We start from the raw sequence: 27824 nt of genomic DNA, 5'->3' as shown, positions 1-27824 counted from the left end.
GCAAATCCCCATCGAGGGTGAAACGGTCAGGAGCTGCCGACCCTTCTGAGCGGACGCTCAGCCCCGCCCCGGGTCCTCCGTCTTCCCTGAGGAGAGCCTTTGACCCTGGCTCCCCCTAGTCGGGGAGTGACCATCCTGCCAGCCCGCCACCACCCACCCCAACGGGGGCTGCGGCCCTTGGAGCAGAGAGGACGGGCTGGCCCGAAACACCGCCGCGGGGCTTTCTTTAGAAAAGCTAGACTTTAATTACTCAGATAGTTTTACAATGAAAACAGGTACCAGAAGACCGGTCTCAACGCTCACAACCGTACAAAAGACAGATACAAAAGCTGCGGGCGGTGAGCGCGGCCCGCATCTCCCGCCCTGGGGTACTCGGCAGCCCTACCTCACCCTGTCCACCGCGCCAGGCATCCCTTTGGTCCCCTCAACCTCGGGGGGCGGGGAGAGCGTCGCACTAGCAAGGAAAAGCCCTCCTTCGTGGTCAGTGGAATTTAAGAAAAAATAAAAAAGATAAAAGTCTAATAAGCAGAGCTGTCGCTAAAATTCGGAAGTTATAACTTTTCTGGTTAACTTGAACATTCGAAAATGTAATATTGAATCCAAAAAAGTATCTGAAATCACACAAAAGGTAACCCATAGTAAAATTTAAAAAACAAGTCCAGAACACCCCCGAGAAATGAACCTAAAGCTTTAGCGGGCTGGGGCCCGGTGGAGCCCGAGGAGCGGCCGTCCCGCCAAGCCCCACGGCGAAGGCCAGCACGGGCGGCGGGCGGCCCCTAGGACACGTTGGCCATGGGCTTGTACTTCTTGAAGCGCGTCCACTGGCCTGTGGCATAGTTCATCTCGAACACGGTGTCCACCAGCATGGTGGTGCTGCCCTGGCCGTCCGACTTGGGCAGGTCCTCCGTGTGCTCGCTGAGCTTGATCTGGATCACGTCGCCCTGCTCCTGGCACGGGTTCTCTGCGGAGGGCAGGGGCTGCTGGGCGGGGCACCGGGGACTGAGGAGCCCGTCCCCCCGCCCCTCCCGGGGCCCTCGTACCCCTGCCCGCCCCCATCCCGCCGCCCCCCCCCCCGGGGCCAGCCACACACACCTACCTCGGGAGCCGGCCATGAAGCCCAGGATGAGGGCCTTCTCCGGCCGTGTGACTTTGTTGGCCGTCTTGAACATCTCCTGCGCAGCAAACATCTGCTCTCTCTGCAAGCGTGGACAGGGGTGTGGGTATCCGGGCACTGCGGGTGCCCCCACTGCAGCTGCGGGCGGGCAAGGCCTCAGCCCGCCCCGGGCACACCTACCGTGAGGGACAGGTTCTTCTTGGGCTGCTGCTGCTGGGCAGGGGGCTGGGTCTGTGGGGCCACCATGGCCACGGGAGGCGTCTGGGCGGCCGGGGTGACGGCCGGGGGTGTGGTGGGCGTCAGGGGAGAGGTGGGCGTTGAGGGTGTGGATGCGGCAGGGCTCGGGCCGCTGTTGTACATGGGTGCCCTCTGCTTGAACTGTGCTGGCAGCGCAGGGCTTGGGGCACTGGGCTCCTCAGGCGGCCGGCTGGCCTGCAGGCCAGCCTCCCGAGAAGACGGTGCTGTAAGTAGAATGCGGTCTGGTGAGGGGGCGGGGGAAGGAAGGGGGGACAGGGACCCACCCTCCCCCCCGGCCCTTGAGCTCTCCTGGGCTCCACTGCCCCTAGAACAAGGGGACAGGTCCTGCTCCACCTCCCAGGCCCTGACTGCTAGACCCCGTCCTGCCTCTGAGTCCCCAGCAGGAGGCCGTCTGGCGGAAGCTGGGGCCTGAGCCTGAACCACCGGCAGCACCTCCGGGGCCCCGCAGGAGCAGGGAGTCTCGGGCTCTTCCAGACGGCAGATGAGATGTCCAGGCCTGGCCCAGCCCCCTCCCCGCACCCGTCCCTACCCCCCCTCCCCCACGGCCCCGGTAACGCAGGAAGGCAGCCTCCTCCAGCCCAACAGGGCTGCTGGCCCCCATGGCCCTCTCTGGCCACTTCCGCTCCCGGAGGGCAAAGCTAAGCCCAGTGACGCCAGAGCCCCAGAGTCAAGTCCATTACCCTGGGTCCACCTTTTTGTCAGAAATTCTGTGACTGCGAGGGGATCCCTGGACCCTATCTTGACGTCAGCTGGGCAACCCCCTCCCCCTCCTCCAGCTCCCCCACTCCCCACTGGGCCCTACAAAGGGGCCTCCAGAAAGGACAGAGCAGGTGAAAACTTGGGGTCTGCTCCAGCACAGATGTCCAGCCGCCCAGGGAAGCGCCATGTGAGCAAGGGAGGATCTGCTCCCTCCCCAGCGGGCGGCAGTCCCGGTGGGTGCTGGGGAGGGGTCTGGAGAAGGCTGAGCCAGACACCTGCCCGCTCACCTGGTGGGGTCTCGGAGCTGGGGATGTAGGACGAGGCCGGGACCACGCTGGGGGTGGCAGGCAGGTAGCTCGTGGAGGGCAGCGCAGGCTCGTTGTTCAAGGATCCGAGTTTCTGGAACAGATTTTATTACGATCCCTCCCAGAAGAGACCCAGGGCTCAGTGCTTCCCCTGGACGCTGGCCTGTGCTGGCTCCCCTGTGAGCCTCAGACTCAATCCTCCACCCCCACGGGAGGCACTCCCAACCCTGGGGCAGGACGGCGGGCATTGCTCTCCTCAGCCCCTGTCTGGACCTGCCTCATAGGGGGCGGGGGAGGGGGGGCTTCCCAAACCAGCCAGCCAGGAGGAGAGAAAACACCACTCTGCAATGGAAGGAAACTGGGCCGTTACCCGGAAGCAAGCCCTTGCCCGTGGCCCCATCCCCACGAGCTGCGTGGGGATGGTCTGCACGGACGAGAATCCGAGAAGCAGGCTATGCTTGCCCGCTGACCCCCTCCACTGTGGGCAGGACTGAGGCCCCAAAGACAGGTCCCCACTAGAGAGGGGAAACCAAGGCCTAGAGGTGAGGAGGCTCACCACAGAGCCCTCCGGAGAGCACATGTGGGACGCGCACACACAGCCCTAGTGCAACGCCTCTCGCACCCGTATCCACACACACACACACACACACACACACACACACACGCTCCCCACAGGGCACACTGTGTGGCTAACCACATGTCGGCCGCGTGAGGAGCTGGGGGCGGGGGGCGGTGGGGGAAGATGGGTGGTTGTGGAAGGCGCCCCTGCAGCGCCCAGGCCCCACCTGTGTGGACACCAGGCCGGCCGCGTAATCTGGGGTGGCGTTCTCCACGACGGTCTCCTCCTTGGCTGGCTTTTCCACCACTTCCGCATCTGCTGACAAAACAGAGTCCTCGCCAGTGGCCCCGACTGCGCGCACCCCACGAGCGGGCCCAGCGGGCCCCCGGGGTGCAATCCCGAACCGCCACACTGAACGTGCGCTTCAAACACGGTCTCCAGGCAAAGAACAAAGTGAGCTCATTTTCCAGAAGTCCTGCCCCGCATGATCACCGTGCCCCAGTTGAGGACCTAGCGTCAAGACAAAAGCCACCGGCGGGACGAGTCACCGGGAGAGGGACCGGCCGGGAAGCGCAGCCCCCAGGTGGACTGCAGCCCAGACCCACCCCGATGCCTGACCCCCGGCTCCCCGGCCGAGCGCCCGGCGGAGGGCAGCCCAGACCCCGTAGGGAGCCCCGTGTACACACCCAGCGTCTTCCTCCTCCTCTTTGCCTCTCGGCCGGCTCCCACCATGTCCAGCTCAGAAATGTCGAGCAGCTGTCAAAACAGACAGAAGCCGGCCCTTACCCGCGGTGTGAGGGACACCGAGGCCGGTCTCGTGAGGCCGCGGATACCAGAGGGGAAGTGCCTACCTTCACTCCCCTCTCCTTCCGCAGGGGGGTCCTCGAAGGCGGGATGGGGGTCCGGTTCCCGGCGGGGCCGAAGACACTGGGGGTGGTGGGGCTTCTGAAGGGCGCCTGCTTTGGGATGCCTTTGAGTGGGGCTGCAAAGAGGTGGGGACCTCAGGGACTGGCCTGTCTCCTGCCACTCTCATGCTTCCCTCTGAGGAGCGAGGCCACCCTGCCAGCACACCGCCCGCTTCACCGGCCCCGTGACACCATGCGCGAGCCCAGCGGGTGCAACCCCGATTCCCACGGACCGCCCTGTCTCTGCGAGGGTGGGTGGAGGCGACATCACCAGTACACCTGCGACCCTGGGCGACCCTCTCCTGGTGGCCAAGGGCTCAGGCGTCGAGTCTGAGGGCAAGGCCACAGGAAGCAATGACATCACAGCCAATCTAGGATATTGTTGCCAAAGCACGAACAAAAACAGACACCGTGTCTGCAGCCATCCATGCTAACACAGCGAGCTTCCGACGGCACGGACGCGACTTCTACCCACGCTCCCTTCTTGTACCTCCCAGCAAACTGACTGTGAAAGGCTAGATACGCACACACTGCAGCCAGAATCACCCTCCCTCCCTCCCTCCCACCTTCCTCCCTCCCTCTCTTCCTTCCTTCCTTCCTTCCTTCCTCCTTCCCTCCCTCCCTTCCTCCTCAAGTTGGTCCTAAGTGTGTCAAAAAGAAGTCACCTGACACACAGCGACCTTCCCTTTCAAGCAGGGCCTGCCCCCCCCCCACTGGGCATCTAGCACCTCCCCACTCTCGCCCCCGGGACCCCATCTCCATGCTCAGCCCGCAGGCCTGCTCCTGCTCAGGTCTCACCCCGTGAGCCAGGCCCAGGGCACACGCAGCCTCTGGCCAGCACTGCCCTCAGGACACGTTGCTGGGGCGTGGAGAACCTGAGAGCTTTCTCCGGTGAGCGGGGTGGGCGGGCCTCTAGAAGGGACCCCGCCAGGCTTCCCTGTCAGCTCCAACAGGGTGCCCTCTGTTTTCAGGTGGCACCCCTCCCCTGCTGCCTGGTCACCCTGGGCCCTGCCTCTTGCCCTTGGGTTGGTTTGTCCGGTGCCTTCTGGAGGCATGCTCCAGGCCACCTGTTCTCTGCTCCTCCTATCTGCTCCGGTGATGTGCACGCAGGGCTGTTTCCAGCCCTGAGGCAAGGAAGAAGGTACGGCCCAGGAGCACCAGCCACCGGGGCATTTCGCAGTCCACCGTCAGTCCCGAAGCTCTGCGGCGGGGCGGCACTCAGCGTGTGCAGGGGGCACCCTCTCCCTACCCCCCCCCACCCCCGCCCGCATCCTGCTCAAATTCTGGTCTTGCTCCTCTTGGCATGTCCACGTATATCCTTCCAGGTCTTTCCACAGGTGGAAAACCTGCATTAACCCTGAGCTCTCCTCATTCCACGCGTTCCTTTCCCAACACCTCTTAAGGCACCTTTGGGGCCCAACATTTAAATGGTGTGGCTGACCAGGAAAAACCGTCTTTGAAGCCAAACCCCAATCTCTGACCCAGAGGCAAGCCCGGAAGCAGGAAGGAGTCCTGCGGCTCTGTGCTCGGGCTGCCAGGGCGGAGCGCAGCGGGCAAGGCCTTACTTGTGGTGTCCATCTTCCGGAGCAGTCCCCGGCCCTTGGCGTGGAAGGGCACGCCCGCGCTCCGCTTCAGCTGCTGGGCCGTCTCGGTGGCTGTAAGAGGGTTGCACGTGTCAGCAGCGTGTCCCGCGGTACATGTGCGTGGCGCTCACGAAATGACTCGCTAGGAAGCAGGTGCTGTAAGTATTCACTCACACACACACACACACACACACACACACACACACACACACACACGGGTCTCTCTTCCTAAAGACACATTCATACGTTCCCTGAAGCCCAATGTGACTGCAAATGGTATGTTTTTTGCTTACAAGACCTACTTTCAAGTAAGGAGAGCCGTGGGGCTGCCTGGAAGGGGCAGAACCGTACTCCAGAGGGGCCCCACAGGGGGGCTGGAGGGAGGCCTCCTGGGCACCCTGCGTGAGGTCTCAAGTCGGGCAGCCCCGATGGGAGTGTCCTCACTGGACACTGATGACCGTGGTCATCAGGCAAAGCGTGTGTGGCGTTTCTCCTCACAGACGCAGAAGTATGAGGAGGGAACGAGATTTTCCTGAGATGGCTCGGTGGGTGCTGGGGAAGGGGAAGGGAGCAGCGAGGCGGGGCCGGAAGCCTGGTCCCCAGCACTAGGCTCTGCCACAGGGGACAGCGGGGCCACCAGCCCCATGCAGCCACAGCACGGCACCAGACCCAAGACACTGTCTATTCTGAACTAAGAGTCACAATGGCTGGTGTGTTTTACCCAGATGCTTTGCAACCAGGGCATTTACGTATGTCATTGATACCAATTCCGTAGCCATTCAAAATAAAAGTTTATCGGGATATGTTTTGCAATTTGGTTGAAAAGAATCAACTTCCTTGCCTTTTTTCTAGCAAATAACTTCCACACCCATTTCACATGCTACTATCTGAGAAAACGTTAAATAAAACGCTGAAACATCTTTACGGTGAAATGCACGCCATCTGCAACTCCAGAAAAAGGCAGTTACAGGAGCGGCCGGCCTTTCAGGAGCTTTTGCCAGGCCACCTATCACTGCCCACATCGCTGTTTGCAGATTTCACTTTTTGTAACAAGATTACAGACCCTTTAACCCGAAAATTCTGAAGTTTCTAGAGCAGATTTTAGAACACACAGTTTAGCGTAGCAGTAAATAAATTTCTGAAAAACCTTTGCAGACCTCGGTCTCAAGAAGACAGGTTAGGAGCCATAAATCAAAGAACTCTGAAAGTAGAAGTACAGACCGAGGCCGAAGCACGACCGTGAGCTCGGCAGGGTGGCCCCGAGAGGAGAGGGTCCCCACCAGCCCGGCGCCTAGATGGCGGACACTCACATTTCTGCAGGAGCTCTGCCCTCAGCGTGGCACTCTTCGGCTTCCTCTTTAATTGAAAATGTTTCACTGGGGGAGTGAGGGGTCCGGCGAGGGTCGTCAGGGCGTTTTTGTTCAGGTACTGGCACTCCAGTGGCAGCATGGCTGACGCCTCACACTCATTCACTGCTCGTTCAAGAACCGACACAACTCGTTAGGAGCTCCCTCACCCAGGCCACCGTCTCCACCACTGATGTGAAAACACAATCCAAATGCCGTTTCCTGTTTACAGCTGCGGATCTTCCGCTTTGATCCGTCAAAGACGGACTCCCCAGCGTCTCCACCCCACCAGTCGCCCGCCAGTCAAGGCCACCAACATGGCTGGTGGTCAAGTGGGTGGCCACCCACCAGGATGGGGCCCCACCGGTGTGCATCAATACAACAATTTTTGGAGAGTGTCTCCAGCATTCCCAGGCATCAGAAATGCCCAGACACACCCCGAGCAATAGGAAAGGTGAGTCTGTGGTCACCATAGGCTTCTCTCTGCAGCCTCCATGGGCCCCTGTCAGTGGTCTCTTCTGGCTTCTGCTGGATCCTGGCCCTCAGAAGCAGCACTCGGGTGGCTTCTCTGTCCCCCCAGGAGTCAGAACTCAGGGAAAACCCTTGAGGAAGGAGCTCAAATGCACCCCTATTTTTCCTGCCCGCCCCCCCCCCCCAGGGGCCAAGAAGCCCCCTGCAGCCGAAGACAAAGCAGGCCCTTCCCCACCTAAGAGGCAGGCCTCACCTGGACCCTGGTCAGGATAACCACCAGGACAAAGACGTCCTGGGTTTGCTTCCCAGGGCTCCCAAAGACTCTGTATTGTGTGGGGGGAATGGCCAGGCTACTGGCCCTGTGGCAGCACAGGCTCCATCTTGAAGGGGCACCAGCACCTGTCTCCAGACAGAGAGAGATCTGGGAGGAACAGCCCTCCTCGTCTTTCTATGCCTTCTCTGATCATTTACGAGAATTTTCTAAATAATTTTCAGTTCAAGCTCAAAATAACTCAACTGGTGATACTTTAAACACACAGTTCTGAGCATCTACTCTGTACCAGGGAATGTTCTACGCTCTAGAGATGCAACCTGAACGGGCAGAGCCCATGGCCTCACAGAGCTGAGCAGTGAGAAGCGGCTTGTGGGCTGTTGACAAGCTTGGTATTCTGAGACTGGCCAGAAGCTGGGCAGCAGCTCTGGCGGGGGGTGGGGGTGGGGGTGGAAAATGCACACAGATAACATTTCCGGAACCGCAGCAACTGCCCTGCACACAATGCAACACTGTAGATGTCAAGTTCACATTTCCCTCCTCCTCACATAAAAAACACACACACAAATACCCTTTTCTCTAAGTTCTCCTAGAATATCTTGAACGTTGGGATTCTGTTCTTCAAGGTCAAGGTTAAGCGAGCCGGTGTCAGGAAAGGACTTCAGGATGTCAGCTACCATGAGAACCCAGGGGTCCGAGTCCAGGGTAGCCAGCTGGATAATCTCCGCCAGGGCGCCCTTCATCTGCAGAGAACGGAGAGACAGTGTCCTGAGCCTGGGGGCTGCACGGCCGCCCCTCCCGGAAGCCCCGCCCACTGCTGACAGGCCTTGGCAACCAGCTGGGGACAGCAGCCCCCCGCAGGTGCAGGTGTCTGCACACCTTTGTTCCCAAACACAGACAGCAGCCCCCTTCACACCCCACTGAAGCTCTGTGGGGAAGCGTCCAGCCTCCACAGCCACCGCCTCCATGCCCGGCCCCCTCCTCACGGGAACCTGGGCTCCCCTTCCTCTGTGCTCCCCCCACCCCAGGGCCATCCCGCTCCCCTGGGCCACCACGGCCTCTGCCAGGTCGCGATGCCCACTCACACTGAGCGCCCCCACCTTCGCCTGTTGCCCACTCCCCCTCCCGCAGCAGCCTCTCCCCACAGCCTCCTAGATGGCTCCTAGCGGCACCCAGGTGACCGTGTGCCAGGACAGCAGCAGGAGGGAGGGCTGTCCACACACAAGCCCCTGCCTTTGCCAGGCCCACACCCCCATTTAGGAAACCTGCTGATGGGGCACCTTCAGGAAGGAGAGGCGAGCTCACAGTCCTGACGGGAGAGCACGGATGCAGGAGACAGAGGGCCGGGGAAGGGGAGAAGGCAGGACCCTTGAGCCGCTGCAAGACCACACTAGCCCTACACTCACCCCACCTGGTCACTGGTCTTTCCATCCCTCAGACATGTGATTCCTCACTCCTGCCCTTCTCACCTGCACCACAGCTCCCTGCCCCCCTCCCATTCCCGCCCCCTGGAGGAGAGGTACCCACGTGTGAGGTCAAAGCTTCAGGGTGGGCCCCCCTCCCCTGCCAGCCACACACAGGGTCAGATGCCAGCTGACCAGTTCTAAAAGGCCACATCTTGAAATATGCAGAAATATGTTCTCTGATGGTAAAAACAATAAACCCTGAAACCAACATTGTACTATATGTTCACTAACTAGAATTTAAATGAATATTCGAAAAGAAAAAAAGCAGCATTTATTTGTAAACATTTGTGGTAGGGGGGGCTTTTTGCTGTTACAGAAGAGTGCCCCATCCACTGCCTTCCCCTTTACTTCCACTGAGGTATAATATAAGCTCTGTGCTGCGTTAAAAACAAAAAAGCACAAAGTGAAAAATTAAACAATTTAAAATTTTTTAAAAAGTTTATTTGAGAGAGAGAGAGAGAGAGAGCGAGCGAGCAGGGGAGGGGCAGAAAGACAGGGGGAGAGAGAGAATCCCAAGCAGGTTCTGCATCATCAGCATGGAGCCTGATGTGGGGCTCCAACTCATGAACCGTGAGATCATGACCTGAGCCAAAATCAAGAGTTGGATGCTTAACCGACTGAGCCACCAAGGCGCCCCAAAAAACTAAACAATTTTTAAAAGATGTTTATTTATTTATTTTGAGAGAGAGAGGGAGGGAGAGAATCCCAAGGAGGCTCAGCACTGACAGCACAGAGCCTAACGTGGGGCTCAGACTCACGAAACATGATATTGTGACCTGAGCCAAAATCAAGAGTTGGATGCTTAACCGACTGAGCCACCCAGGTGCCCCTCAAATTAAAACAACTTTATGCATCCCTTGCTACAACAAGAAGAGCATAAAAACACGTCCCAGGCCAACTAAAATTGTGCCTAAGAAAATGGCATGTACTGAGCGCCCAGCGTTCTAAGTGGCGCAGTAAGATGGCAGGTTCCACCCTGGGCAATGGCTCCGAAGCACGAAGAACAAGAAACACACACAGACTGCGCCTGAGGAAACTCCCGAGTGTCCATACTCGCAAACGACCACGCAGAAGAGAGGCTGCAAACATGACGTGGCCCACACCGGCGGGCGCTGCCTCACGAGCCGGGCGAGGGCAGAATCAAACAGGTGGGCGACGTGGGCAAAGGGGCAGAGGGACCGGAACCCTCTGGACACCGCTGCCGGCAACGCAAAATGAGGCCGCGCGGGGGGAGCCAGCCTGGCTGTCCCTCAGTGAGACGCGCACGGAGTTGACCGTGCGACCCGTGACTCCACTCCCGCACAAACACGAGAGAACGAAAACGCACGTCCACCCAGAGACCTGCATGCCAACGGCTTTCTTCCTAAGAGCTCAGCAGTGAAGGGGTGACTCAACCGGGGTGTACCCACAGCACAGATGCAACCTGAACTTCAGTACGTGACGCTGAGTCAAAGAAGCCAGTCCCAGAAGACCACACAGTGGACGAGTTCCAGGTGCGCTGTAGAGATGTGACGGGGGCCCGACAGGAACAGAAGCGACTGCTAATGGGGACAGGACACCCTGCTGGGGTGACGAACTGCTCTGGATTAGAGAGTGGTGACGTCTGCACAACACTGTGAACGTACCCAGACCACCAAACCGCACGTGCAAAGAACGAGTCCTATGTGAATATCTCAATCTGAGAAATGATGCGAGGCAGAAAAATCTGTGGGGGAAGTGCCCAGAAGGGTAACCGAGGGAAACGTAGCCAAAGCCTGCAGGATGTCTCCAAATCCGGCATCACCCCCGGGCCCGGGCCCCTGCCTGGGTGCCGTGTCCCCAGACGTCACACGCCTGAGCACCCAAGAGGCACAGCTGAGTGGTGTCTCCAGGAGGCGGCCCAGGCCGGCCTGGGACAGTCCCCATCACCAGGATGCAGCTCTGACGACAGCTGGGTCAGGAAGCATGTACTTGGGTCAAAAGGAGCTTTAATTTCTGCAGGCAGGCACTGGCACAGTCACAGCCAGAGTCGAAGCAAAGAGGAAGGAAGGCAAAATCCAGTATTCGGCAAATACTCCTCCAGAGCGTGTGATGCTGGTGACATGCATGTTTACGACTCTCTCCAATAAAAACATAAAGCAGAGAAATGAGTTCAAATGAAGGTGATGGAGCAGTGAGGGCAGCAGCCCTGCGCGGACCTGGCGGGCAAGGGGAGGGCACGTGATGCCACAGGGAAGGCCGTTCTCCTTCAGCCGCTAAGTGTGGGGTCACCCGCCCCTCTCAAATTCCTGATTTTCTTCACACAACCGGACAATCTGATTCTAAATTCCTCTGAGAAAATCAACAAAGAAAAATAAGAGAAACATTTAAAAAGAAGGTAACGAGAGGGCGTTAATCTTACCAGATGTGAAAATGCATTATGAATGTGCCACACGATGGAGAACGCTCCGAGTCTCTCACTTTATTTCCAAATAAGCTGCAAATGGATCCGATTTCAGTTTGAAAAGTAAGACTGTGAAAATACTAGAAGAAACCACAGGAATCCTTTTTTGTGACTGCTAAGTGAGAAAGACGTCTGTACATACGATTCTAAACCAAGGACCACAAAAGGCAAGAGTATCAACTTTACTACACAACTATTTTGGCATGGAAAAACCCAAAAAAGCCCAAACCCCATAAATACAATCAAAAGAGCCACGACAAGCTAGAGAAAAAGTACTTGCAACTCCTATCACAGGCATTAAACACACACACACTTGATCCTACAAGTCAGTAAGAAAAGGTTTACCAGAAAACGATTCAAAACTCTTAAAAATGCAAAGGATACTCAGCCTCACTCCATGTAAAAGAAACGCAAACGGAAAGGAGACAAGCTTCCCGCGCATGAGTCTGGCGGCGCGGGGCAGGTACCTGGGCAGGTGACCACCGCGGCCCCTCGGGGAGAACAGCCTGGACTCGGCCACCTCGGGCCAAACCCCAAATCTGTCACCACTCCCTGGAAAAGCACGGGCACATTCCCAGGAGTGCCTGTGCCACAACTCCCCTCCGCGAATAAAGGAACAGCAGCTGATGCCAGAACGTAAGCGGGCATAACGTCTACAAAGCTTTTACCTTAGCAACATGCGTCACAATTTACATGCTATGTGCTCTCAGGGCAGTCAGCACTTCCGAGAACGTGCCCTCCGGCTCTCTTGCACACCCGGGCGAGAAGAACGTGCCCTCCGGCTCTCTTGCACACCCGGGCGAGAAGAACGTGCCCTCCGGCTCCCCTACACACCTAGGCAACAGGACACTCAGGCAGAGCATTCCCCGCAGAGGAAGACGGGAACAGCTCTGCGCCCACCAAGAGACCCACCAGATAAAGCAGACTCTGCGAGGCAGTGAAGGGAATGACGCGTGCGCGATCCCCTCCCCAAGCCTCCCCGAGAGGAGATGTGCAGCTAACCAGACCCTCTAATGACTTAGTTGTTCTATAGACAGAGTCTCTCCCGAGAGCCAGGTGAGGTGCGGTGTTAGAGCTGCAGAAACAAGCAAGACACAAGACGTGCTCTCAAAACAGCTCACACATGAGCACAAAATAAACTGAGAACCCACCTGCGTTCACAAAAACCTAGTGGTTTTGGTTTTTTAATTTATTTTATTTTTTTTTGAGAGAGAGAGAGAGAGAGAGAGAGCGAGCGAGCACAAGTGGGGGAGGGGCAGAGAGGGAGACACAGAATCCGAAGCGGGCTCCAGGCTCTGAGCCGTCAGCACAGAGCCCGATGTGGGGCTTGAACCCTTGAACCGTGAGATCATGACGAGAGCTGAAGTCAGAGGCGCCCCTGTTTTGGGTGTTTTCTTTAAGAGGACAAGTGAGAGCTGCTGTGGGGGAGGGGGGGTGGGGAGAAAATCTCAAGCAGGCTCCATGCTCAGTGCAGAACCTGATGCAGGGCTCGATCCCACGACCCTGGGACCATGACCTCAGCCAAAATCAAGAGTCAGATGTTAGACCAACTAAGCCACCCAGATGCCCTGTAAACCTAGTGTTTTAAGTTGAACTGTGCTCCTCCAAAAAGATATGGCAGAGTCCTAATGCCCAGTGGCTCAGAATATGACTCTATTCAGAAACAGAGCCTTTACAGAGGTGGTCAAGTTAAAATGCAGTCATTGTGACTGGTGTCCTTACAAAGAGGGGAAACTTGGACACACATGAGACACTCACAGAAGAAACACAAGGTAAAGAAACAGGGAGAAAACAGCTATGTGACTGGAGCGATGCTCCTATAAGCAACCAAACAGCCGAGGCCATCCCGAGTCAGGAGAGGCCACCCAGAGCCGTGAGACGCTATGTTTCTGTCGTTCTAAGCCATCTAGTTTGTGCTACTTTGTTACAGCAGCCCTGGCAAACTAATACAACAACCCTAAGGCAAAATGGACGGTAGTTTCTAAAAATGTTAACAAAAAAAGGCAGGGAGGTTAAAAACAAAAAGACTACTGTTATGGACTGAATGCGTGTTCCCTCAAACTACACGCTGAAGCCCTAATTCCCAGTGTGATGGTAGCGGGAGGGGACGGGGTCCTGAGGGAAGGGGTGCCTGCCTTTTACAAAAGGGATCCCAGACCTCTCTTATGGTGTGAGCACACAGCCTGAAGGCTGCCGTCTGCAGGCCAGAAGGACAGCCCTCAGAAGACACTGAATCAGCTAGCACCTCGGTCTCGATGTCCTACAGTCCAGAATTGTAAGAAAGTAAATGTCTGGGGCTCCTGGGGGCTCAGTCGGTTGAGCATCCAGCTTTGGCTCAGGTCATGATTTCGCGGTTCCTGAATTCGAGCCCAGCATCGGGCTCTGTGCTGACAGCTCAGTGCCTGGAGCCTGCTTCGGATTCTGTGTCCACCGCCCCCCCCCCCCCCCCCCCCCGCTTGTGCTCTGTCTCTGCCTTTCAATAATGAATAAACATTAAAAAAATTAAAAAAAAAAAAAAAAAGAAAGTGAATGTCTGCTGCGTTGTGTTTCATTATGGCAGACCAAACCTCATTCATTCATTCATTTATATTTTAAATGTTTATTTTCGAGAGAGTGCAGGCAGGGGAGGGGCAGACAGAGCACGACAGAGGAGCCGAATAGGGCTCTGAGCTGACAGCAGACAGCCTGACACAGGGCTCGAATTCACAAATTATGAGATCATGACCTGAATCAAAGTCAGATGCTTAACCAACTATGCCACCCAGGCACCCCCAAACCATTTTTAGATTAAACCAAATCTTCAGCAAGAATCCCACCTTCAGGAGCGGCTGGGTTGCTTAGTCGGTTTAGTGTCCGACTTCCACTCAGGTCATGATCTCACAGTTCGTGAGTTCGAGTTCAGTGTCGGGCTCTGTGCTGAGAGCTCAGAGCCTGGAGCCTGTTTTGGATTCTGTGTCTCCCTCCCTGTCTTCCCCTCCCCTGCTCATGCCCTCTCTCTTTCTCTCTCAAAAATAAATAGACATTAAAAGAAAAAAAAGAAGAATCCTATCTTCAACTGTGTTCTCATGGTAGCTTTCATTGGGTCTCTGGGGGGAGGCAGATGCTGGAGTAAGGACCTTCCAGTTCTTGCCAAGAGGGCAACGCCACATGCCCTAAAGCATGCACACACACACTCTCATATACACACAGCGTCACAAATCCATGAGAAAAATGCATGCATCTAAATGCATGGTTGCACACAGATCTTGGACTCAGAACAGAGAAAAGTGAGACTGGCTTCCAATATAACAGCACGTACAAAGGTGCACTCCTGGCGCATTAAAGACCTATCTGTGAATGGAAGAACTACACAGTGAAAAGAAACAAAAGAGGCACATCTAACGACTTCTTTTTAAAAAATTTTTTTTCAACGTTTATTTATTTTTGGGACAGAGAGAGACAGAGCATGAACGGGGGAGAGGCAGAGAGAGAGGGAGACACAGAATCAGAAACAGGCTCCAGGCTCTGAGCCATCAGCCCAGAGCCCGACGCGGGGCTCAAACTCCCGGACCGCGAGATCGTGACCTGGCTGAAGTCGGACGCTTAGCCGACTGCGCCACCCAGGCGCCCCTCTAACGACTTCTTAAAACTTCAAAAGCACAAAGCATAAACCAAAAACTTACTGTGTATTAAAATGAAAGATTTCTGTTCCGCGAAGGACAAACGAAAAAGTTAACAGGTAACAAAATGGCAGATGCAATCTGTAATTTTCAAAACCAGCAGTGTTTACTACCCAAAATATACAGAGTCCCTGCAAATCAACAAGACAGCAACCCCAACAGAAACAAAGGCAGATGCTATTAATAGGCAACATATAAAGGAAATTTGACAAGGCAAGGAACACAGGGGACAGATGCCTCAAATGAACACAAACTATCAATTTCTAACCATCTGATCCACAAAACCAGAAAAGTGGACAAAACCAGGTGTGACAAGAGTGAGGGGGAATCAAGTACCCTCAGGCACTGCAGGTGGGAGTGTGGACACTACAATGTCACCACTTAAGCAGATACATTCTGTGACCCAACACTTCCACCTGGGCGTAGATTTCAAAGATAGCTCCACAGTGACCCAGGGGTAAGAAGCCCTGTCCTACAGCACTGCTTGTTACAACCAAGCTGGTTGCAGCCTGCCACCCAGGGCTGGAGGGACGTGCACAGGGACACCAACTGCGGGGGCACAGTTGAGCAGGAGTCAGCCCATTTTTCTCTGAAGGGCTGGACAGTGACTATTTTAGGGCTTGTGGGCCACATGGGATAAGGGAGGGGAGGGGAGGGGAGGGAAGGAGGGAGGAAGATATGAGACAGGCTTAAATAAACTTTTCAATAACGTGCAAACATTCTTAGCTCACAGACCATACAGACAGGTCACAGGTCTATTTATCAACCCTTGGATTAGATAAACAGCAACATGGCTGAACATAATTAAAAATAATGTTTTGTTTAAAAAAAATGAACTGAAGGGGGGCACCTGGATGGCTCAGTTGGCTAAGCATCGACTTTAGCTCAGGTCATATTCTCACAGTTCATGACTTCAAAGACCCACACTGGGCTCTGCACTGAGTGCTGAGCCTGCTTGGGATTCTCTGTCCCCCTTTGTCTCGGTCCCTCCCCCACTTTGCGTGCCCGTGCATTCTCCCTCTCAAAAATGAACATTTAAAAAAATAAATGAATAAAAAAAATTGCTGAAGTATGTAGACAATATAATTTTACATCAATTAAAAGTAGTAAGTGGGGGTGCCTGGGTGGCTCAGTCAGTTAAGTGACCGATTTCAGCTCAAGTCATGATCTTGTGGTCTGTAAGCTTGAGCCCCGCGTCAGGCTCTGGGCTGACAGCTCAGAGCCTGGAGCCTGCTTCGGATTCTGTGTCTCGCTCGCTCTCTGTCCCTCTCCTGCTTGCTGTCTCTCTTTCAAAAATATTAAACATTAAAAAAAAATTTTTTTTAAATATGTGAAGGGGCCCCTGGGTGCCTCAGTCAGTTAAGAGTCCGAGTCTCTTTTATTTCGGCTCAGGTCATGACCTCACAGTTCATGAGTTCAAGCCCCAGGTTGGGCTCCGTGCTGACAAGCACCAAGCCTGCTCGGGATTCTCCCTCTCCCTCTCTCTCTGCCCTTCCCCCACTGGCTGTCTCTCTCTCTCTCTCTCTCTCTCTCTCTCTCTCTCTCTCTCTCAGAAATAAACTTCAAAAGTTTTTTTAAAAATATGGAAGATTTGCAACGTAAGACTGATAGAAAAGATGCTCAATGTCACTATCATTATGGAAGTACAAACTGACACCTATTAGGACGCCTGACTGTAGGGACACCTGGCTGGCTCAGCCAGGGGAGTGTGCGACTATTGATCTCAGTGTTGTGAATTCGAGCCCCATGTTGGGCACACAGATTACTTAAAAATAAACTCTGTTTCAAAAAAATGCCTAAAATTAGAAAGGCGCTACCAAATGTAGAAGACAACTGGAGCCCTCGTATGTCGCTGGTGGGAAGGTGAGTGGTACCGTCACCCTGGAGAGCAGTGTGCCTGGGTGGCTCAGTCGGTTAAGTGTCCGACTTGGGCTCAGGTCATGAGCTCATGGTTCGTGAGTTTGAGCCCCACGTCGGGCTCCCTGCTGTCATCGTAGAGCCTGCTTCGGATCCTCTGTCTCCCTCTCTCCTTGCCCCTCCCTCACTCATGTGCACGTGCAGGCTCTCTCTCAAAAACAAATGAACGTTAAAAAGAAAAAGGACCCAGCCATCCCTCTCCTACATGCTTCCTCCAGAGAACAGCAGTGCACGCAGGGACATAGCCGTAAATGGGGCATGCCCATACCGAGACAACCTACTCAGCAGTAAAATTATGAACTATAGGGAGCCTGGCTGGCTCAGTCAGTGGAGCGTGTGACTCTTGAGCTCGGGGTTGTGAGTTCCAGCCCCGGGATGGGTGTCGACATCACTTAAAGAAATAAGCTTAAAAACAAAAGTTATGAACCATTAGCATACGTAACACATGGGCGAATATTAAAATTATATGCTGAGTGAAAGAAGCGAGACCTAAAAAACCCACTCTGTACGATTCCATGTATATAATGTTCTATAATGTGCAACTTAATCTGTAGTGACAGAAAGCAGTTGCACGGGAGAGGGCCAGGAGGAGACATGGGTTGTGATCCGCCGGAACCTTCACTGTCCTAATGTTACAGGTGTGTACATGTCACATTACACACCTTAAATACAGGCAGTTTAGATCACTTACACCTGAAAGGAAAGAAAAGTCCCCACCTAAAAACAAGACACTCTTTTAAGTAGAACAGAATGGTTGTTGCCTACAGGGAACGTGGGAGCAGGATGTAGGGGTCAAAGAATAAGTGCGACAGAACAGCCTTTGTAGGAAGGAAAAGGAAGCCAGTAAAAAGTTTAACAGCAGACAGAAGTAAGGGATGGGGTGGTAAGTCAGGCACTATCCAGACCATAACAAAGAAAGGAAGCCACTAGAAAATATGGAAGGGGCTACACAGGAAAGAGAGGAAAGTCCCATATGCACCTAACTGCAGAATCAGGGAGAAAGGGAGAGAAACTGGGGTGAAGGCAGTGTTTGAAGAAATAACTGCTGAGATTTTCTAGAACAGACAGATTAAAGATACCTGTAATTTGAAAAGCCCACCAAAACGTGCCACTGGAAACTCGCAGGACGACCGAGTGAACCACGGTCCTGCACCAACGGTCTGGGACCATCACAGCCGAGCCTACAGCCTGGTGCCAGGCTGCTGGCTCGCTGTGGTGACAGAGCTGCAGGCCAGAGGCTCACGGGCACCATCGCAGAAAAACAACAGAGGTACTAGGTTCCAGGGGGACAGCAAAGTTTAGGTGAAATTTCAACGAAGTGGTGAGCCCGTGTGTAAAAAAGGTCTGTGTCAGAACCGTGATGCAGACCTGGGTCCAGTGTCCTTGGAAACAACACAGGTAAGAGAGGTAGAAGTCATGTTCAGACCCTCCTCATCTGACCCTCTGCCCCTGGGTTGGAAACTGAGGCTGCTTCTGTGTGTCTAAGCATCTGAGATCCTCCAGGTACAAGTGGGACATTTCCTTCTTCCTGAGTTCAGACAGCCAAGTTTCTGAGTCTGTAATTTCAGTCAACGGTTTCTCAGTAAGACAGCCACGCGAGGGAAGGGCTCAGCACTTCACAGCAGCAGTGTGTGTCCTTGGGGGAAACTGGGTATCGTTCCCTGTGCAGCTGGCCTTGTCATTTTGACCCTCCAGCTGAGACATCTCTCGCCCTCCCGGTCACTGGTCACTGGAATCCCCAAGACTTCCCATGGTCACTCCGGACCTGGCTAACTCTACAGAATACACAGAATCTCCTGGTCCCGCTGTTCTAAGACTTCCACTGGCGCCAATGTCAGTGTCTTAGACCACAGTGGTCACTGGTGTTTTCCAGTAGCATTTATTTCCTAGAATGCCTTTTCAAATACAGCTCAAACATCCCAAAGTCACTATTCACATTTTATGACACTCTGTAGTCAGCAAGACACCTCATGTACATAATATCCTGAAATCGTTCGCCTCCATTTTCAAGGCATCATTCTGACTCCCCTAGCCAGAATAAAAGTTTCTTAAAGAGCAGGAGCCCTAACCTACTTCTGTACCCCTTACTAAATAAACTAAAACACTGGATCATTCAAATTTCTTTTCCTCCCCCCGGTATTAGCCACAGACTGTTGTTTACTTAGCTTTTAAGAAGACTAGATACGTCATAAAACTAGTAAACTGGTTTCAGGATTTCACAATGAAACACAGGTTGTAGCAGATGCTGTTGTGATGGTTAAACTTACGTGTCAACGTGATTGGGCCGGGGGTGCCGGTGCCGACACATGGAGACATCGGGCCAAACCTCAATTCTAGGTGTGTCTGGATGAGATTAGCATTTGAATTGGCACACTAGATAAAGCAGATTGCCCTCCCTGGTATGGGTGGGCCTCATTCAACCAACTGAAGACAGAACTCCTGCTTGGCCAAAGTGAGACACTGGTCTTTTCCAGTCTTTGGATTTGGCCTGAACTACCGGCTCTTCTAGCGTCTCCATCCAGCTTGCTGGCTGCAGATCTTGGGACTTCTCTGATTCCTTAATCACGTGAGCCAATTCCTTCCACCACCACCCCCGTATATGGCATATGTGAGTATTTATAGGGCGTGCACTCACGTGCGCGCACACACACACACACACCCTGTTGGTTCTGTTTCTCTGGAGAACTCTAACACACTGTGGACACGTCCAGCCCAATCATCTAGTCCCCCTGTATCTACAGTCTTATATAGAAAAACTTAATCTTTAGAATGACATTTCAAATGTATTCAATACTTAAATAACTTAAAGATAATTAAGATAGCTAAGTGAATTACGATGTTTCAGCAAATTTGCTTGGGGCACCTGGCTGGCTCAGTTGGTAGTGCATGAGACTCTCGATCTTAGAGTTGTGAGTTTAAACCCCATGCTGGGTGTACAGATTACTTAAAATACTAACAAAAAAAAAAAAAAGAGGGGCGCCTGGGTGGCTCAGTCAGTTAAGCACCCAACTCTGGCTCAGGTCATGATCTCATGATTCATGCGTTCGAGCCCCACATCAGGCGCTCTGCCGTCAACACAGAGGCCACTTCGGACACTGTCTCTCTCTCCCTCTGCCCCTCCCCTGCTCACAAACACCCCCTCTCTCTCAAAAATAAATAAACATTTAAAAAAAATGGGAAAAATAAAAAAGTTTTAATACCAAGAAAATAAAAACGCTTTTCAGAAAAGTAAACTACCCAGAATGGCCTAATCCTTTTGCAACCTAGCCAATAATTCCTTTATTATAATTTCTTGTAATATAGGGGCACCTGGCTGGCTCAGTTGGTATAGCATGAGACTCTTGATCTTGGGGTCATTGAGTTCAAGCCCCATACTGGGCGTAGAGCTTACCTTACACACACACACACACACACACACACACACACACTGGTGTGTGTGGGGGGGTGCCTGGGTCTGAGTGGCTCAGTTGGTTAAAGCTCTGACTCTGGACTTATTTTCCACTGAGGTCATGATCTCACAGTTAATGAGATAGAGCTCCGTGTTGGGTAGAGCCTGCTTGAGATTCTCTCCCCATCCCCTCTCCCAATCAGATGCGTGCACATGCATACTCTCTCTCTCAAATAAATAAATAAAAATTGTTTTGGTATTATGAAGTCCCAGAACTACATATATTGATATATATCAGTGAAAGAAAGCTGATACATCTATATTAACGTTGGACCAAAAAAGACTTTAAGCACAAAAAACATTACCACATACAGAAAGCTCTATATAAAGATCCATGGTTCAGCTTAACAGGCAACTAAAACAATTCTAAACTTGCATGCACCTAGTAACATAGCCTCAAAATATATAAAGCAAAAGCTGATAAAACGGTAAGGAGAAATGGACAAATCTATAATCATAACAGACATCAACATACCCCTCTCACTAATAAATGAAGTAATTCTTTTAAAAATCAGTAAGACTACAGTAGACCTATACAATACAATAAACAAACTGACCTAATGAACATATACAGGGCAATGGATCTCAAAACTAGTGAATAAATCTGCTTCTCAAGTTCAATCACAATGTCTACAAAAACTGACTACATATTTTGCCATTAAGCAATCTTAAATTTCAAACAACTGAAATAATGTAGACTGTATCCTGATGAGCACTCAATACAGCTAGAAATCACTAACAAAACATAACTAAAATCTCTCCCTCTCGAATGTACAGAAACTAAGAAACAATTCTAAACTACAGTGCCGGTGAAGAAATCACAGAAATGAGGAAGTATTGCGACTTAACGAAAATGCTATTTAACAAAACTTGCAGAATGCAGCTAAAGCTGTGATTACAAAAAACCTTGCGGCTTTATACATGTATCTTAGGGAAAAAGCACTGAAAATGAGGTCAGCTTCCATCTTAAGAGATTAGTAAAAGACCAAAAGAAAAAAGGAAATACAAGGAAGAAGATAATGAAAATGAAAAAAAAAAAAGTAGTTAAACAGATAACAAATACATAACATAACAGAGAATATCAACAAAGCCAACAGTTGGTCCTTTGAAGTTCTATAAAATTAACAAACATCTGGTGAAATAGATCAAAAAAAAACAAAAAATGAAAAAGGGACCATCACTACACATGCTTCTGATATTAAAAAGATAAGAGGATATTAACTACTTTATGCCAATACATTTGAAGCTTTAGTAGAAATGGTCAATCCTTTAAAAAAAAATAACATCAAACTTTTACTTAAGAAGAATATAAAACAGGGTGCCTAGGTGACTCAGTCAGTTGAGCATCCAACTCTTGATTTCAGCTCAGGCCATGATCCGAGGGTCATGAGATCTAGCCCTGCATCCCACTCTGTGCTGACATCATAGAGCCTGCTTGGGATTCTCTCTTTCCTTCTCTCTGCCCTTCTCTCACTCACACACATGCACACAGCACTCTCTCTCAAAATAAATAAATAAACTTTAAAAATAAAATAAAGATAATAAATAGGAAAAAAAATCAATACTCAAAAATCTCTCCACAAAGGAAATCCAGGCTCCCCCACATAGCTTTATTACTAAGTCCTACCAAACATTTAGGAAGAAATAATCTGATTATTAAAAAAAATTTTTTTTTCAACGTTTATTTATTTTTGGGACAGAGAGAGACAGAGCATGAATGGGGGAGGGGCAGAGAGAGAGGGAGACACAGAATCGGAAACAGGCTCCAGGCTCTGAGCCATCAGCCCAGAGCCCGACGCGGGGCTCGAACTCCCGGACCGCGAGATCGTGACCTGGCTGAAGTCGGACACTCAACCGACTGCGCCACCCAGGCGCCCCGTAATAATCCGATTATTAAACTCCAAAGAAAAGGAAAACAGAGGATACACCACAATTCCTTTTATAAGGATAGCATAACTTCAGTACCAAAATATGACAAGGACAATTTCAAAAAGTAAAATTAAAGGTTAATTTCACCCAGGAACATAAATACAAAATTCTTACACAAAATATCTGGGCAACATAATCCAACAATATAAAATGACTAAATTAGGTTTATACCTCAGGGATGCAAAGCTGGTTTACAATTGAAACTATTCTATAAATGTGGTGAGTTACATGCCAAGGGATATTTTAACCATCTGACAAATTTCAAAATCCATTCATGTTCACACTATTAGGATGGCTATGCCAGAAAGACTGATAACAACACAGTTGGGAAGGATGTAAGAAATTGGAACACTCAAAAATCACTCGTGTAAAATGTAAAAATGCTGAAGCTACTATGGAAAATAGTTTGGCAGTTCCTCAAAATAGTTATGATCCAAACAATTCTTCTCCAAGGCATATACCTGAGAATTGACATCCAATGTCCACATTGAAAACATATGCCCATAAAAACTTGTCATGAACTTTCACAGTATTATTCATAATAGTAAAACAGTATAAACAACCTAAATGGCCATCAACTGATGAATAAAATGTGTTCTATCAATACAATGGATATCATTCAGTTGCAAAAAAGAAATGAAATACTTACACGTGTTACAACATGGATGAGCCTTGAAAGTAGCCCGTCCCAAAAGACCACACATTGTATGATTCCATTTATATGAAATGTCCAGAATAGACAAATCATTAGACACAGAAAGCAGGTAAGTGGGTGCCTCAGGCTAGGGAAGGGGGGTAGGGCTGGAGGGGGAGACTGCTAATGGGTACAGGCTTTATTTGGGGGCTGATGAAAATGTTCTAAAATTGTCTAGAACGATGGTTACACAAATGTGAAGATACTAAAAGCTGCTGAATTGTACATTTCAAATGAGTGAATTGTATGCTTTGTAAATTATATCTAAATAGAACTCTTAAAACTCATTCATGATTATAACTTAAAACAAAATCTAGAAATAGAGAAGAATTTCCTTAACCAGACAAAAGCTAGCCATCCAAAATAATAGGAAACATAGTATTTACTGGCAAAACAGTCCAAGTTCTTCCTGTGTGATGAGAAACAAGACAGAGTCCTGGTGAGCCCAGTAAGGCAAGAAAAAACATAACTGGAAAGAGAATAGGAAAGACACAGAAAAATAGTTTACAGAAAAGATTATTGCAATTAGTAAGCCCTTGGCACAGATACTATTCACAAACTCATCTAAAAAATAAAATTTTAAGGGGCGCCTGGGTGGTGCAGTCGGTTAAGCGTCCGACTTCAGCCAGGTCACGATCTCGCGGTCTGTGAGTTCGAGCCCCGTGTCAGGCTCTGGGCTGATGGCTCGGAGCCTGGAGCCTGCTTCCGATTCTGTGTCTCCCTCTCTCTCTGCCCCTCCCCCGTTCATGCTCTGTCTCTCTCTGTCCCAAAAATAAATAAACGTTGAAAAAAAATTTTTTTTTTAAAAATAAAATTTTAACAGATACCACCTACAACAGCATGAAAAATGTGAAATAACGAGTAATACATCTAACAGGATGGCAGGCCTCTGTGGAGAAAATCGTTAGCAGTTCATAACAAATATTAAAGCAGATCTAAATAGAGACATATGTCCATATTCACAATCTATCAGATTGAGTATTATTAAGACGGTTTCACCCCAGAATGCATCGTGAGTTCAACTCGGTCTTCCATGTCGGTCAAAATCCCAACGTGAGGTATGTGTAACCTCAGAAGGGAAGATCAAACACACGTGGAAGTAGAACCGACCAAGAATAGCCCGAGATGCCCCTGAAGAACAAAGCGGGAGGGGCTGCTTGTCAAGGCTTCTGTGTCAAGCGGCGGTAAGAGGACTCAGTGGGCTATTAGCACAATGACACATTCAAATGGCCTGAAGAAACAGAGCAGAGCCCAGAAGCGACCGAAGCAGTGACAGTGCAAATCAACGGGGAGAGACAGCTGTTTCCGGAAGTGGTGCTGGACTCACTGGACATCCATATGGAAAGCAAAATTGCACTCCCAGCCTCACAGCACAATCAATTCCAGGTAGACTGAAGACTGGCAAGTGAAAGGCAGACTGTGCAGCTCAAACCGGACAGCAGGAGCCCCACCACCCCCGCCCCCCACAGGGAGGCACATGCCCGGCGAGACAAAATCCCCCCCAATCACTGAGGGAGGCGGGACTGGTACAAGCACACACTTAGAGCTAAGAGCTTCCGAACGTCCGAAGATTCCAGGAAAGGGGCTAAGTCAAGCTGAAACTGGAAAACATCTGTAACACATACAACTGAAAAAAGGACTGCTACCCAACGTACGTATGTATGTATATTTTCAACCTACATAGCAATTTAAAAAAGACAGGAAAACACAGAAGATTTGAATATTCACAAAAAGTAAAATCAGTGAATAAACACACGAACCACATTAGTAGTAGTAGCTCAACCATAATAGTATTAAGGCAAATACAAGTTAAAACCACTGAATGAAGTGCCTACACTTAATACTGTACTGCATATTTGAAAGCTGTCAAGAGAGTAAGTCTTTAAAAGTTCTCATCACAGGGCGCCTGGGGGGCTCAGTCAATTAAGCGATGGACTTCGGCTCAGGTCATGGTCTCATGGCTCCTGAGTTCGAGCCCCTGAAGGGGCTCTGCTCCGACAGCTCAGAGCCTGGAGCCTGCTTGGGATTCTGTGTCTCCCTTGCTCTCTGCCCTCCCCCACCCCCTCTCAAAAATAAATAAACATTAGGGGAGCCCGGGTGGCTCAATGGGTTGAGCTTCCGACTTCGGCTCAGGTCATGATCCGTTTGCGAGCCCAGAGCCTGCTTCGGACTCTGTGTTTCCATTTCTCTCTCTCTCTCTCTCTCTCTCTCTCTCTCTCTCTCTCTCTCTCTGTCTCTCTCCCCAACACACACACACTCGTACACTGTCTGTCTCTCTCTCTCTCTCTCAAAAGTAAACATTAAACACTTTCTTAACGTTCTCATCACAAGAAACGATCTGCATATATGATCGATGTATTGACGTGATCACACAATACATACAAACACTGCATCGTTATGCTGCACACCCGAATATAACTAATGTCACTGTAGGTCAACTATATACCTCAATTTAAAAAATGGAGTAGGTACTTTGGGAAGAAACAAACAAGAAAGCCCCACCAAACACCTTCCCACACCCTCCATCCAGGCCGGCAGGCGCCGGTGAGGAGTCCAACTGGATACAACCACTTGGAAAAACAACTCAGCATCGTGCCGAGCCCCCCCCCCCGCCCCCCTCCCCCGCCCCCGAGTTCCAATCCCAGAAACCGTACCCTGGACAGAGACACGCTTGCGGACACCCTAACGCAAACACCGCGACGCGGGCAACAGCAGGGCGCCAGCGCACAAAGCTGGCCGCCAGCCACGGTCTCCCCAGGACGGGGTGGACGGAGAGCTGCCGGCCCCGGGAAGGGAAGGCCACTCGCAAGGAAAATGGCCCAGGGCCGGCGGCAGAGCGGACGCGCCACGCCGCACGCGCCACGCGGGAAGCGGCAGCCCCCGGCCCGTTCCAGCCGAGCCCCGCCCACTCCCGGCAAGGCACCCGCCGCGGTAAAGGCACGCGGGCCGCGGGCGGGAGGCCGGGCGGCGCGGACCGGCCCCCCGCGGGCGCTTCGGCACAGCTCCCGCACAAGCCACCAACCACCGCAGCGTCGCTGCGGGCCGCCGGCACCACGGCGGGGCTTCGGCATTCGGGAACACTAGTGCCGCGTGCACGAAAAGCGACGCCGAGGACCGTCCAGGAAAGCACAGAAACACACCCCTGCCCACTGACCCGGAAGACGGAAAATGGGAGGGTGGCAAGACTCCAAGGATTCAGGGCCCTAAACGAGCGGCTGTTCCGCCAGGGACCGAGACTGCGGGGCCGCCAGGGCCGCAGCTCCTCCGTCTCGTCCCAGACGCCCCGCTCCGGGAACCCGCGTCCTCCGGGCAGCTCGCCGCCCCCCAGGCCGCTCGCAGCGCGGGAGCCCGCCGCAGCCCGGCCGCCAACAGGTGCCCCGGCCCCGCGGCCCCCGCCCCAACCTCCCCTCCCGGCCAGGGCGCACCGGCCGCTCCCGACCCCGGGACCCTAGCGCGAGCAGGGTGGGGCCTGTGGGGGGGGGGGGGACGGGCCGGAGAGGGGGGCGGGGCCTGGGAGGAAGGAGTGAGGATCCGCGGGGAGGGGGTGTGAGGGTCGGGGACCAGGGGGTCCCGGGAGGGAAAGAGGATCCTCCGGGAGAGGGGTGTGAGGGGGAGGGTCCGGAGCGGGAATGACGGTCTGCGGGGAGGGGGTGTGGGGAGGGGGCCCGGAGCGGGAATGAGGGTCTGCGGGGAGGGGGTGTGAAGGGGAGGGTCCGGAGCGGGAATGAGGGTCTGCGGGGAGGGGGTGTGAGGGGGAGGGTCCGGGGCGAGAATGAGGGTCTGCGGGGAGGGGGTGTGAAGGGGAGGGTCCGGGGCGGGAATGAGGGTCTGCGGGGAGGGGGTGTGAGGGGGAGGGTCCGGGGCGAGAATGAGGGTTCGCGGGGAGGGCGGATGAGGGTCGGGGACCAGGGACCGGGGCAGGAATGAGAGTCGGCGGGGGAGGGAGGTGTGGGGAGGGGGTCCGGGACGGGAATGAGGGTCCGTGGGGAGGGGGTGTGAGGGGGAGGGTCCCGGGCGGGAATGAGGGTCCGCGGGGACGGGGTGAGGGGGCGGTGGGCCGTGAGGGTCAGGGCCAGGGGTGCGAGGGGGTACGTTAGGGACGGTCGGAGGGGAGGGAGCAGGGCCCGAGGTCTCTGGTCACTGGAAGGGGCGGCCCGGGCCCCCCCACCGCCGCCCGCCTCACCTCGTCCACGGTGCGTCGCGGAAGGTGCAGCGTCCCGAGCAGCAGCTTGAGCTTCACGGCCGACGAGAGGCCATGGAAGCAGAGGCGGATGTTGTCGATGACCGCCGCGGTGAGCAGGGACGCGATGCTGGGCGGCGCCCACAGCTCGTCCGTGGCCCCCAGTTTGTTGTGCAGCCACAGGCCCGTGTCGCTCTCCCGCATGGACGCCATCTTGGGGGGAGAAAGCCGGGCGCCGCCGAGCCGGCATCTTATGAAGACACCTACGCGCCCGCGGCGAGGACCCCCAACATGGCGGCGCCCGCCCGGACGAGCCGCGGGGACGTTTCCGGGGGGGCGGGGCCTCGGCGAGACGCTGTGCAGCGACGCCGAGGAAGGCCCGCCAGCCGCCGTAACATAGCATGGCGGCGTCCGCGGCCGGCTCTCTGGAAGGCCGTGGGAGATGACGTCAGGAGAGGGGTGTCGTGCCCATGCGGCGGGTGGGCGGGGCGCCTGGGAGCAGAGGCCGGCGGCGGCCGGCGGAAGTCCAAGCGGGTGCTGCGTGTGCTCACTTGCGGGGTTGGCCGACGCCCCGGGGCGCCTGCCCGGCTGCGCGTGC

At 53.1% G+C, this 27824-nt stretch overlaps 1 protein-coding gene across 2 annotated transcripts; it reads right to left on the bottom strand.

Annotated features, from left to right (window-relative positions):
* Window positions 1-221: 221 nt before the first annotated feature.
* On the bottom strand, window positions 222-27556 carry NELFA (negative elongation factor complex member A). 2 transcript variants are annotated; one of them, XM_027065500.2, is made up of 11 exons: window positions 27230-27556; window positions 8083-8254; window positions 6734-6895; window positions 5406-5495; window positions 3787-3917; window positions 3622-3691; window positions 3162-3250; window positions 2359-2470; window positions 1295-1575; window positions 1093-1196; window positions 222-961 (listed from the first exon to the last, which is right to left on the bottom strand). In XM_027065500.2, exons 1-11 carry the CDS (start codon window positions 27437-27439, stop codon window positions 691-693), a joined length of 1692 nt encoding a protein of 563 aa, XP_026921301.2. In that variant the 5' UTR covers window positions 27440-27556; the 3' UTR covers window positions 222-690. The 2 variants fall into 2 exon arrangements, with proteins under 2 accessions (XP_026921301.2, XP_026921354.2); XM_027065553.2 differs by having other exon boundaries at window positions 1097-1196; window positions 27230-27554.
* Window positions 27557-27824: the final 268 nt, after the last annotated feature.

This window comes from Acinonyx jubatus, chromosome B1 (assembly GCF_027475565.1).
Source record: "Acinonyx jubatus isolate Ajub_Pintada_27869175 chromosome B1, VMU_Ajub_asm_v1.0, whole genome shotgun sequence".
In the NCBI taxonomy this organism is placed as follows: Eukaryota; Metazoa; Chordata; class Mammalia; order Carnivora; family Felidae; genus Acinonyx; species Acinonyx jubatus.
This window is presented reverse-complemented; position numbering and strand designations above follow the sequence as displayed.